The sequence below is a fragment of the Vombatus ursinus genome, unplaced genomic scaffold (assembly GCF_900497805.2).
Source record: "Vombatus ursinus unplaced genomic scaffold, bare-nosed wombat genome assembly UNPS02014779.1, whole genome shotgun sequence".
In the NCBI taxonomy this organism is placed as follows: domain Eukaryota; kingdom Metazoa; phylum Chordata; class Mammalia; order Diprotodontia; family Vombatidae; genus Vombatus; species Vombatus ursinus.
In genome coordinates this window covers 9,673,063-9,687,141 of record NW_020954557.1, presented here as the reverse complement: position 1 = coordinate 9,687,141, position 14,079 = coordinate 9,673,063, and the positions used below count along the sequence as shown (strand labels likewise).

At 37.0% G+C, this 14,079-nt stretch overlaps 1 protein-coding gene across 2 annotated transcripts in view; it reads left to right on the top strand.

The window, feature by feature from the left end:
• Positions 1-7,332, top strand: part of SPATS2L (spermatogenesis associated serine rich 2 like) — a 235,957-nt gene extending 228,625 nt beyond the window's left edge. For both annotated transcript variants that reach the window (XM_027865958.1, XM_027865959.1), the window contains exons 10-12: positions 1,132-1,234; positions 4,725-4,942; positions 6,455-7,332. In XM_027865958.1, the coding sequence (XP_027721759.1) occupies positions 1,132-1,234; positions 4,725-4,942; positions 6,455-6,850 (717 nt within the window). In that variant the 3' untranslated portion in view covers positions 6,851-7,332. The remainder of the gene's footprint in view (positions 1-1,131; positions 1,235-4,724; positions 4,943-6,454) is intronic.
• Positions 7,333-14,079: the final 6,747 nt, after the last annotated feature.

Genomic DNA, 14,079 nt, shown 5'->3' with positions numbered 1-14,079 from the left:
TGTGTGTGTGTGTGTGTGTGTGTGTGTGTGTGTGTGTGTGTGTGTGTTATTGTGGCAAGAGAGATGCTGACAGAAACAGAGAGATAGAATTTTGTATGACATTGAGAATTTTAAATTCAAGCATTTGAAATAGAGCAAGGTTGAATGTGGAAGCTCTCTTCCTACAAACTTTTATGAATCCATTACCCAGCCCCATGTCCAGAATATTTTCTTGAAACGAGACAATCTAGATAATGTCCTGGATTCAAAGGCACTGAATTCAAATCCCAGCTCTGCCTTAGTGACTTTGACCAAATCATGGAATTTGAGTAGGTCTTAATTTTGTCTTCTTTAAAATGAGGGAATTAGATCAAATGAACTGAGGTCCCTTCTAGTTCTAAATCTATGATCCTCCTCTCAATCTCACCTCCACATGTGCTCTCCCCATCTCCACCCAAAAAAATCTCCAGCATAGTCTTCTGGAGTGACTGAAAGAAGAGAGGACTTGAAATAGTTCCAAGCAAGGCAGATGAGCTGCCATCTTCAGAAAAGCTCATCTCTGCTCAGTTTACCATAAGCCTAGTTTGAGAGAAGACTCTGGGAGGAATGAGAATGTAACAGTTTTCTCCCCGCTTCTTTGGGTAGGTATGGCCTTATAAATAGGGGAGTCAGGACCTACTAATATGAGGTCATTTGAGGGGCATCAGGCAGAGAATATCAGCAAAAACGTATCACCTAGAGCCTGTAAACGTTATTGAAAGTCTTCTGTTAGTGATTCATCCTGCTGACTTCAGAGAGCTTTTAGAATTTCCAGAGTCCCTAATTAAAATGCAGATTCTCTTGGAATAGGTAGTAAGAGTAAGGATCAGCTGATCCCAGCTGAGGGTAGAGAATCATAAAATTCCAGACAGGAATCTGGAGTTAGGAAGACAACTGGAAGTGTTAGGAACAAGGCGGGGGGCCGGGGATGGCGTGGGGGAAGCAAGTTCAGGGAAAATCAAAACTAGTGTCTCCATGGCATCTTATTACAAATGAGTTGGAGTGTGATTCATCATTGATGACTTTACTATTCTTATACCTAGAGACACTGAAGAATATTTCCACTAACATTTTTTTACCTTGATGTCTCTGTTTAATTGTCCATGTCTTAAGCACTTTGTCAGTGAACGCAAATACGATGAAGAGCTAGGAAGATCTGCCAGGTTCTCCTGTGACATCGAACAGCTAAAGACCCAAATCATGCTCTGTGGAGAAAGTGAGTCTTGCATACTAAATGAGTTCTGTGAACATACTTTATGGTCTTCTGTTATCTACAATACCCACTGTCCTCCTCCAAACAACCCCAAAGCGTAGGTCAGTATTTTAATCATCCTTTTACCAAAGAAGATTAAATTGTAGTTGGTGGTGGGGAATATATGTATGTGATTGCATATGTATAAAGGAACTTACATGCTAGGTACCCATTTAATCCAGATCATCCCCTAAAAGCAAAATGAAACAGATTTAACAGCATTTCTATAGGAATCTCTTAATGTAAGTGAAACCATAACCACGTTTGGACTCAGACATCCCTAACATACAGGGTGTTACATGATAAAGTAAAAATTACATGAATGAAGATGAAGTCAGGAGGAGCAGCTGCTGGACCCAATTATGTATATACAGAAGAAATCAAGCACGAAGTTAGCAAAATTTTGGAGGCACTCAGGGATCAGTTTTTAAGATATCTGAAAGAGAAGATGATTTCAAAAGAATGGAAAAAAATCATGGACTATTTAAAAGGATGATCTACATACATATTGATGAAGATATGAGAAGGAGAAAGAGAAGGGTCTGATTTCCCACTGCGTACTATGTCTTCAGAGTCACCTGATTGACTGATGTGTATAAAAAATACAAAATTCCAGTGAATTTATTGTTTGTAAATGTTGTATCTGTTCACTAGAGTACACAATTTAGCTCTTCTTTCACAAGGTGTCTCCTATGCATATATTACACGCCTACAAGATTTCTTGATAGATGTAACAACACACATAACTGTTCAATAGTCCTCTGTTTCTGAATATCAAGTGAGGCATAAAACAGGTCAAGATGTGTGCAGCTGTCAAGGAGGATGTCTGCACAAACACCAAACCGAAAAGGGATACTGTGTGATTGGTAAGGTACTTCAGATGCTCCTATTTATAAATTACATTGTGCTGACTGCATCAAACTCAGAATACATATTGGGACTTTCCACAAATACTCAGAAGGAATTAGCCTGACAAACCACATAGGAGAAATTAAGTGGATGAAAAATGCCTATTGCCCAGATCATGGTATGCAGTTAGATGGGCAGTCCAATGAGTTAATCCATCTGTAAATATCTTGAACAGATACTGAAGATAGATAATGAGTTGGGCTGGAAATTAAATAAGATGAAAAGAACCAGCTAGATTTTGGAGATTGAGTATCAGTTTGAGGATCCCAGACTGCATACACACACACACACACACACACACACACACACACACACACACACACAATTGTTTAAACACAGACATTTAGCTAGTGATATTAAATGGCTCCCAAAAATGGATTACCACAATCTCCAGTGAACTAAACTGCAGCTGATGCAACAGACAATAGAGAAAAAAGCATGATCAATTTATATAGGATACATGTTACCAACAATGATTTGTGTGTTAAAAATGGCATAAAAGATTTCTACCAAAAAATTTATAATCAAGAAAAGGTGTTCCAATAATGTAGCAGGAGTGAGGGAGAACAGAGGGACACCTGGAGTGCTGACTGCTGCTCAAGAAATATATATACACACAAATACATATGCAGAGCCATTAAATTATTATACCAGTAAGACCTGTAGAGATTGTTCTGCTTAAGATCCTATAGCAGTTCCCAGAAATGCCAGAATTTTAACTCAGGATCCCCAAATGCCAGTATGCCATGGGGAGTTTTTATGACTAATTATATGGAAAATAGACAAGTCAACTGAAGTTTGCACCTTGTGATGTACATTTTTTTAAAGAACAGAAAGTTAAACTATTCTTCTGATTTAAAACAGCTGAGATTCTGCATTCGACATACGATGTTGCTTAAAGAGTAAGACTTCCTAGTAAGTCTGATAATAATTAGTTGTGCTGTAAAGTGTTCCAGCTGCTATCTGTGAGCTTAGAGTCTACTCTTTTCTGCAGTCAAAGGCAACCTACAGCTACTATTTGTGAAGTCCACAAATAGCTCAAAGACTTCATTTCAGATAATTAGCTTGCCTTGTCCCTCATTCTTGACCTAACAGTCAAACTTTATACACTGAGTTTCCTAATTTCAGCCCACTCTCCAGTGGAAGTGGGAATAAATATTCCCACTTATAAGTAATTCCCACAATAAATAAATAAAGGGGATCAAATATAGCAGAAGGAGGGAAGAAGGAAAGCAATGACCTGGAAGATCTACAAACTAGTAAATTTGCACCCAGATAACTGAGAATTGACTGCACCTTCAAAAGATTGTCTTCTTTTCTTTATTCTATCTAAATTTCTTATAAAAAGAATCTACCTCCACTCTCCATCCTCTTTCTGGATTTTTTCCCTGAAAAAAAATGAGCAAAGAGTATAATTCCTCATTGAAAGCTTGACCGTTTGTCATAGTTTCCACCCGGGCTTTCTGGATAGAATGAAGTTAGTGCTCAGTGACTGTGTCTTCAGCCTTCTGAATCTCCAATGATTCACAGCTCTGCTGAGGCATCATCTTCACTCCAGTGCCATCTAGTGGGGAGAAAGATGCCCTTGCCAAGTGGTCAAGACAAGAATCCACTCTCAGTGGATGGGAGTGCTCCTTTCTTTCCTCAGACCCAATTAAAGAAGGTTCGGCAATAGTATGCTAACAGTGGTATTGTGAAGTTCTCACATTGTGTATGACAAGGACTGCTAAGAAATACAGATTTTAAAGGGAGCATAGAAAAGTAACCAACATGGAATGTAACGACTACCACTCCTGTGGGTTTTTGTTGTTGTTGTTGGTTTCCCGTCTCCAAGATTGAATCAAAACCGACAATTATCAACCCCAGGGGAAAGTTCTAGGCTACGCCATTCCTCATCGAAATCAAGATCTTCTAAAATCTTCGAAATCATATCTAAGAATGAAAGAAAAATCTTATATTTTAAGGTCTAGTAAATGTGTCCAGAATAGTTAATAAAAAAAAAAACTCATGTGAACTCTGAGTTGTAGAGTACTGCTATTCTTGCTCTCTTTCCTAGGACCTATAAGAAAAGTCACCATTATTTGTCAGAAAAGCTACATTTTGGAAAAACATCAGGAACTACAAATATTAAGTGTCTAGCAATCTTACCTAACTCCAAAGAGTCTACCAGCTTAGTTTGTGCTGTTTAAGTGAGCTTTGTAATCAGTTATGGTTACTGGATAGACGCTATATTGGGTGGTAGGGTACATGAGAAAAGGAATTTCTCTTTAGTAAAGTGCCTGATAACACGGCATTAGTAAATTTAAGATATTTTAGAAATACTGGTCATTCTGAACCATAGCATCTAGAAATGGAAGGTGTGCTGAAGGTTGAGAATTAACTCCTAACAGGTCCCCTTTCCACCAACTGACAGTTTCTTCATCTACAAAATAAGCAAGAGAAATATATAATTCACTGGTGAGTTACTAAGGTACCAATACTAATTTCATGCCCTCTAATACCAATGTTATTTATTGTTGTTGTTGTTGTTGTTGTTGTTTTTCAGTTTCACATCCAAAAAACAATTACTCCTCAAGAACACCCTGTAGCTCACTGCTGCCTGTGGTGAATGCACACACCACAACATCTGGAAAACAGAATACCTATAATCGAAAACCACCAAGTCATAAGACCTCTGACAACAAAGCAGCTATCAATAAAATGCCAAGTAATCCTCCAAACACCAATGAAACCTCTCCTCAAGTCATACCAGCTACCAAACAGGTAAGGCTATATAGTCAAGGTCATTGTTATTGTTGTTCAGTCATGTCCAGCTTTTTGTAATCCCATTTGGGGTTTTCTCTGCAAATAGACTAGAGCGGTTTTCTGTTTCCTTCTCTAGCTCATTTTATAGATAAGGAAACTGAGGCAAACAAGAGTAAGTGACTTATCCAGAGTCACATAGCCAGTATGTGCCTGAGGCCAGATTTGTACTAAGATCTTCCTGACTCCAGGCCTAGCACTCCGACTACTGCACCAGCTAGCTGCTCTGTCAAAGTCATCAGGTATTACAAGTCTCCTAGTATCATCTAGTCCTTTACCTAATATCTAGTGGACTAGCTCATTCTTTTCGAGTGGTAGTGGGAGCATCAACTGCTAGACACTAAATTCTAAAGTCCCTGCCTCCTTAACTCACCCTTCAAGTGGTATGACCAATTTCCATTATTCCTGTCTCCTTGAAGCTCCATGCAGCAGACTGGCATCATGGGAATTTTCCAGAATTTCCTATACTCAGAAGGCCTAACTTCATATGTGCTTTGACAGATGGGGGTGGTGAGAAGAGAGTATCTGCATAGATTTGAAAAAAAAACTGTTAGCAAAGAATCCATTCAAATATATATTAATTAAGTTCCCAGTTACCACCATAATTTGGCCTCTAAACTTTTTCATAGGTGAAAGAGGCTCATGCAAATGCAGGATGGGATTGTAACTAGGACCACATATACCTTATTTTATTTGATTATTATGTACCCATTTATGTCTAGTTTATGGATTATAAGCCATACTCATTTTTCCTTTTGTTGGATATAGAATTTTCAAGGAGGATCACATATCAAAATGACATGAGCTGTTCTTATGACTTCTACCACATAAGCAAATGGTCACCTCCCCATTCCTATCTAACACAACATAGAAGCCTTAAACACAGTTCCAAGGGGTTGTCTTCTTAAATTTCCTCCTGCTCCTTTAGTGTCTCCTTGAGAGATAGTGTCTATCTCACTTTCACAGTGTAATAAATGTAATTTAATATTGATGTTAATCAAATTCAGTCAAAAGGAAAAAAAGCACTGTTTCTTGTTATCTTTAAGAAGGCTTCTTAGAACTACATAATGCTGTATCTCTTACACCTGCTAAATTGACTTATTAATTTTTGTGAGCCTGTTCTTACAGAATCCTTATTATCAACTAAAAACAGGTCCTCTTTTCCCTAAATTTCTTCACAAGTTTTAAACCAGCATATTAACCTGAGACATTTCATCTAATCATTCTAAAGGATACAGATTTTTATTTGAATTTGTCTAATTGTGCTTTAAATATAGCTCAACAGCTAAAAGTTTTGTTCTTTGAGAGCCAAGATTTTTAAGCTGTCATATTCTTCTAGGGAAAAAAAGAGAAAAAAAAAAACATGTGTTGACTTAGAGATGATACTCATGGTTTGGGTGTTTTCCCTGCAGAGTCTTTAAGCTTACACAAAGCCAAAGCTATCTAACAGCTATCTGTTTTCCTTCTTGGTAGAATGGCCCTTCTAGCCAGAGACGAAGATTTAATCCACAGTATCATAACAACAGGCTGAATGGGGCTGCCAAGTCACAAGGCAACATTAATGAAGCAGATTATCCCATAAAGGGCAACCCGAGGCATGATCATAGAAGACAACAGCACAATAGCTTCCGGCCGAAAAATAAGGGCATCACCAAAAACCAAGAGCCACCCATGGCAACCAAGGCCTCTGAGAACCTGGCCCATTCAGAAAAGCCCAGGCGAAAGCAGCATGCTGTAGACACCCCTGAGGCCAGGCCTTTCCGTGGGAGTGTTGCTAGGGTTACTCAATGTAATCTCTGTCCCACAAGGATAGAGGTATCAGCAGATGCTGCAGTTCTCTCTGTGCCAGCTGTGACTTTGGTGGCCTAAACTATCATTCCTAAGAAAGAGAAAAGCAGCTTTCACCCAGTTTTGGTTCCCTGCCCAAGGTGCTGATCTAATTGCTGCCAAGAGAGTTGATCAGAGTATGCAAATCCTATTATCGTCAAGACATCTTCTCTTGATAATTTGTACCCATTCTAATAATCAGCTATAGCTTGCTTCATACCTTTCATGGCTTTGCTTGATGCGTTGAAGCTTCTTTTCATCAAGACATTGCAGCATTTTAGCCAAGCAGTATTTACTCATTCGTTAGGAGAATCAAGATGTAAACTAAAGATCAAATGCCCAGTAGCAACTTTATTATGTCGTAGCAGTTGTATCAGTATGTTGGTTGTTTTTAGAGAAGTTAATGTTGCAAAACAAATCCTGAAGATCAGGCAAAAGTGATCCAAGATATGCGCTTTTGTAGAATTTAACATCTGGTGTTTTCTGAAAAATTATATACATATATTGCTTTATTAAAATTGCTACATTTGACATTTGCTTGGGTCTTATGTGAATGGGTATTCTTCTGTCAAGCTTACTTTTTACTGAAAGCACTATACATTATGCTCTGTTGGCAAACTATCAATCATTTGAGACACCACACAAAGTTACATATAATATCTCTTGGAAGAATACACTTACTTTCTGCAAAATAAACTCCCCTTTCATGTAGACCAAGATATCTCACACATAGAAACACAGCTCAATTCATATTATCTTGGCCACCCTACCAGGTATGAAGAGGGGAAGCTGATCAGTGATATAAGCTCAATGATGTATTTATTGAGTGCTATAGTCTGAACAAACTCATCATTCACTTAATTAGACCGTCCTCTCATCATTTCCCAACTCTAACTATACTGCTTCAGTCAGACTTTGGTGTATGCAGAGGTCTTTCTGGTCAACCTCTTTGCACAACTTCTTGCTTTCAGTTCATGGTGATCCACAAGCATTTCAGCATACCAAGTTCACCAGCTCTCTTCACAGAAGCATCATGCACTCAGTGCAGCATCAGAATCCTTGCTTTGCCAAGTACAAGAGAATGTTGGCTCTCTCTGTAGAAAGTTTTTAGAAGCACCTGGGACACCCATGCATTTAAAAGGAATTCAAAGTGTCAAATCACACTCAAAGAATGAAGAATTGTTTATTCACGCACATAAGAAAAATAACCAGCACCACAATCAGTGTTTTCCCATATTAAATTTCAGACCCTCGAGTCATAATCTTTGAAGGGCTAAGTCCATATAAGACAAAAAGATTTCACACAAGTCTGCCTACACTTCTGTAGAATGAGACTCTAGTCTTACAATGTATTCACCATCAGCATTTTGCAGCATAAAATTTTCAGCCTTGAAGATAAATCAACAAATTCTAGGATCAAAGCAAAAAATGGGTTTACCAGATTGTAATATATACCAGAGTTCTCTGCCAAAAACCTATGAACCTACTTTCTCCTACAGTTCCTTAGATTAAGAGCAAAAACTGGCTCATAATACTGCAATAAAGTCCATATACACACACATATAAACATGTATCAGTATACACACATATATACAGGTTGCAATGTATGCCAGTGTTGTCTGCCAGTACTGTACAAGCCCACTGTCTCCTACAGTTCCTTAGATTAAAAGCAAAAACTGACTCCTAACAGCAATAAAGTACACATATATACACATATGAACATATATATGGGTATATACATATGCATATATAGAAATGTTGAAAAGTAGCATAATTGATTACATTTATTCTCAGATTTGATTTTTAACCTGTAGCTTGTAAACTTATGCTAATTTGTTCTTACAGTAATTTCAACAATTTAATGCAAAAGTTATTTTATTAAAATACATCCTTAAATGACTTCAACTAGTAAAAATTATTCATATGACACTGGGAGCCTTTGCCACCCTGTGTGATGTTAGAAACTTTAACCCACAACAACCAGTCTAGGGATGGTTTAAATTTTTATTTTTGTCTAGTTCACAAAGGGTTAAAAAATTCTTTTAAAAATACCTATGAATCTGGCCTCAGACATATAACACTTACTAGCTGTGTGACTCTGGGCAAGTCACTTAACCCCAATTGCCTCGCCAAAAAAAAAAAAAATACCTATGAAGATATAAATGAAAACAATATGTATTAAATACCTGTTGTAAGCTGAATACTATAATAGGCATTGGAGAATAATAATCATAATCATAATCATAATCATAACTAGAATGCTGGACTTGAAGTCAGGAAGACCTAAGTATAAATCCTGACTCTGACACTTACTAGCCATGCGACCCTGGGCAAGTCATTTAACATCTTTCAGTCTCAGTTTCCTCATATGTAAAATGGTGATAATAATAAAATGGTGATAATATAATGATAATAAAGGGTTGTTGGGAAGATCAAATGAGATATTTGGAGAATGCTTTGCTAACTTTTAAACACTTTATAAATTACTATTAGATTACTAAATTACTATCACTATTATATAGCATTTTTAAAGTTTGCATAGAGCTTTACATATGTTATTTCACTTCATCCTTATAGTAAGTCTGGAATATAAGTACTTTATTACCTTCATTTTATTGATGTGGAAACTGAAGCAGACAGAGGTTAAATGACTTGCCCAGGATCAGATGGCTAGTAATTATATCAGGCAGGATTAATATTCAGGTCATCCTGACCAAGTCTAGAATTGAGCTACTCGGCTGTCTAGATTTAAAATTTAGATAAGATGTGATCCTTGCTTTCATGGAACTTGTGGCCTGGGAGAATCAAATAACCAATACTAATTGATAAAACATGCAATATTACGTAACAAGTGCATTTGAGTTACAAAACAAAGTGTAGTATGAGGTCTGAAGCAGAGGAGCAGGAAAAACAAACTGAAACCTTCAAAATATTAGAGTATAATTCACCTATAATTAAACAGATTTTTTTTTATCCAAAGCTCCATCTGTGAAATTTAGGGGTCTTCTGAATTCCAAGTTACCCCTGAGGTACAGTTACAATGAGTTAGAGAATCAAGAATGTCACTCATGTTCCTGTTACATTAATATTCAAACTGTACCCTTTTAAACCTGGTCCAAAAAAACTTAATAAGGCTCAACAAATTAATGCAAAATTCACTGCTCTTAGAGGACAACAGTTTGGATAAGAAAATGCAAACATATCCAACAATATATCTTTAAAGGGTTTAATTTACATGTCAATTACCCATACTAGCATCAGCAAAGTAAACATATCTGTCCATGAGGTACCTATAGGGAATCTGATCCAAGTGAGACTAAGGCAGAGCTACCAAATCAGAGACTAAAAGTAATTAAACATCTTGGCCAGGATATTAACTGTGTGATTCCCGACTACACAAAAGTTAGGGTTGAACTTAATCTTAGTAAAACTACAAAAAGTTGAAAGTGGAGATCTGGTCAGCTTTTTTACCTAGATCATGGGTTATCAAGCAGATAGCTAAGATTCATCAACAAAATGTTATAAAAACAATAATAAAAATTTTTAAACTTTAATAATAATTTAGTAATTCTAATTAATATAATGCTAGTTAGAGTCCCATCGTATGTCTCTGATGTTGGAATGTTAGAGTGCTAATATGATTTGTGATGGTAATCCTTTCACACTTGTTTCTAAAGCAACATAGAGCTAGCTCTAAACAGTCATAGGTGGATCAACAGCAGCAGGTTTTACATCCTCATTGCTTAGTTTTGGTACTAAGAGAGCATATAGCTAAGAACTATGATAGCAAACATAAAATAAAAGTTGGGAAATTTGTGTTAAGTAAATAAAGGTAAACCAAAACTAAAATTTTGTAAAAGGGAAAATACAATTCCACAAATATTAAGCACCTCTTCCTATGTGTAATACACTGGCTAAGTGCTGGGGAAAGATGCAGCTATGAGTAAGACACAATCTCTGCTCTGATGGAGCTTGTCTAACTACAATCTAAAAGGCTTAAACTTCTAAGAGATGTATATTTGTTTTTCCAATTTATGACTATCAACAGCAAAGAATAAACTAGTCTGCCAGTGATGAATGCATTGTTTGAATATGCTACCAAAAACCTTGATTTTTAGCTGCAATTCTTAATTTTGCAGATAAAATGAAGAAACTAAATTATTAAGCCTCACCCATTGCTTCCCTCATGAGTTCAATCTACTCACATTTTAATATTCTTCATAGTATAATATGACATTTTCCCATCCTCCTCTTCCCTGAGCCATCAATCTCACTGACATTGTGTCCATTTTTTACTTTACTATCAGTAACTTACTAATTCTTAGTTGTTATGGTCTTGGACTGCGCTACTAAAGCAGTCATCTAGATAAAGGCTCTTTGGGAAGACTCCAGCATTTTTTTTTCTGAGAAAACCTTTCATGTAAATCTTATTACAACTTATTCTTAAAAGATAAATTAGTTCTTTCATGGCATATTTTCATCATATTTTGTTTGGAGAATCAGTTTTCATAAGCCCTTTGGATTGTGGGCTCTAACCCTTACAAAAGCATAGGAATAGCCCTTTTATGTGACAAAACAGTATTCCAAAGAAAGTAAATTTTAATAACATCAAGTAAGTTTCAAAAGAGAAAATGCCACCATCTTGGAACTGGCTTTTCACAAGATCATCGGAAAGGGCTGTGGCCTTAAAGATCCTCTAGCAAAAGTGGAGAATCTGTGGCCTCAAGGCCACATGGGGCCTTCTAGGTCCTCAGGTGGGGCCTTTTGACTGAGTCCAAGTTTTACAGAACATATCCTTTTATTAAGGGGATCTGTTCTGTGAAGTTTGTATTCAGTCAAAGGGCTGTACTTCAGGACCTAGAGGGTCCCATGTGGCATCAAGGCCACAGGTTCCTCATCCCTGTATCTAGGCCAACCTGTTGTGGATAATTAAGTGAAATGAAATAAATTAGTATGACAGAGCAAGTGTATACATTTCTTGAAGAAATTTTATTTCATTGTAGATGATCACTATACTAAGCAAAATTAGTACTACTACACATGATTTTTACAGAAAATTAGAATGCAAAAAATCACTTCTTGGTAACAGAGTCTACATTAATGGTTTTCAAGCCTCAGTAACACAAGGCTTTTTCCTAGACTTCTGATATAACACATTTTTAAAAGTCTTGCCAAAAAATCACACACAGGAGAAATTGATTAGCCCACTTTCAAATTCTGGCTCTTCAAAAACCTTTCTGAAAGACTTTGAAGGCTTGTAAAAAGCTAGAGTTCAATTAGAATGAACCCATGCACTAACTCCAGAGAAGAGAGACTCCCATCCATCTAATCCAACAAACATATTATTAAGCATCTCCTATGTTCAATGAACAATGTCATGGGCTAAGGATATAAAAATGAAGTTTGAGAACAATCCCTTCCCTCATGTACAATCTCAGCAAGTTATGACATACAGAAATAACTATGAGACAAGGCATGGTTGTGATAAGTGTAAAGAAGAATACAGTGCCAGGAAAAAGTTGAGGAGAGGAGGGTCATCTCTAGCTTTGGGTTTTTGAAAGGACTTGCCTTTTTAAAAGGCAAGCGGAGAAAAGGGGAGGAAGGAAGATTACCTTAAGTCCTCTCTAGCTCATAACTAAGGAGTGATATGGATGGAGAGCATGTCTGTGTAGCATTTTTGCCATAAATGTTCATGAAACAGTATCTAATGTGTTAGGGAAGGCAGAAATTTAAGTATTGCCTTTAATAATATATTTTAAAAGGCCCAAGACTCCTTTCTCTCCCTTCATTTGCATCTTTAAAATACCAACCTTGCTACCTTGCTCACCTGAAACCATTAGCTGTCTTCCCTGTCATTCACTTGCTGAACCAGAGGAAGTAGTGACTGAGAGAGGAAGGTGCTAAGATTGTTTTGCTTAGAATATTTCATCTGATGGGGCTTGGACATATGATGTGGAACAGTCTATGAGTGGGAGAAAGAGATGAGAACCTTCAGGAACAGAAACAGAACCTCTAAGAGCAATGGTAAACAGGCCAAGCAATCAAGAGTAATAGTCAAAGACTATTTTGTTGTACTTCAACCATACCCTGCTGACCTATTGAAAATGACCATATATCAGATTGATAGCTGAAACGGTTGTCAGGAGCTAACTAGTCTAATCCCATTGATCATATATCTGATGAAATGGGAGCTGAGTGACTGGCCCAAAGTCACACAAGTCAACGGGAAGACATGGACCCAGGCCTACAGACTCCACAGCCAGTGCTACCTCCACTATTACTTCCACTTCATTGATTCAGCTACAGTCCTGAACATCTGAATTCAACCACATAGATTAAGCACCTACAATTAGGTCACTGTCCGAGGTGCTAGGAGAAATAAAGGCAAAAACTCAAGGAGCTCATCTACTGGATGAGCTTCCTTCCCTGCCTCCTTTAGTAGAAAAAACTATTATTTCCAAATGTTTTAGCTGCAGTGACAAAAATAAGAGGTGCTGGATATCAGTATTCTCCCCCCACCTGATGCAAAGAAATTGTCATTTTAAAAAAATCCTTGTCTGAAGCCCTCAACATATTGGGGCAACCCTTGGTTCTCAAAAATTATGCCAAGAAAGCACAAGATCTGGCAAACTGAAGAGACTTAAGAATTATGAACTATCATCTAAGAGCCCACCTAGTTAAATTTTCAGAATGTCATTAATTCTAAGGCTGGTCACCTGATTTTTTTGCCCACAGTAATTCAAGAACCTACCAATGGGGCAAGGAAAGGCTGTGATACACATCAGTGGACTCAATATCCATAATAATGAAATCATATTTTTGATGTATGATAGAAAAATATATTCAGTATATATACTCTCTCCTAAGACACTATACTCATTAGTTTTACATGCCTAAGGAGGATTTTACTAGTAGAATGTAGGGTTTGGGATCACAACAGGAAATGGATTAGTAAAACAAAGCTACAAAGCAAAAAGTCATTGTCATAGACAAGTTAGTATACAACACTGAGTGATCGTTCGTATGAAAATCTATTGGCTTAAAATGCAGCTGCCTGCATCAACTTTCAATGTAGAAAATTTTAAATACATATGGTCTTTTTGGGGCAACATATGTTGAAGAAAGACTGTAACAAAGAAAAATTAGGTTTTCTATAGCAATATATACTGTATGTATCTCGAGAATTTGACAAGAATACAACTGAAAATGTAGCCTCATTTTACTAAAGACTGCATCATCATCCAAATTCTATGAATAGTGAATTCTGGAAG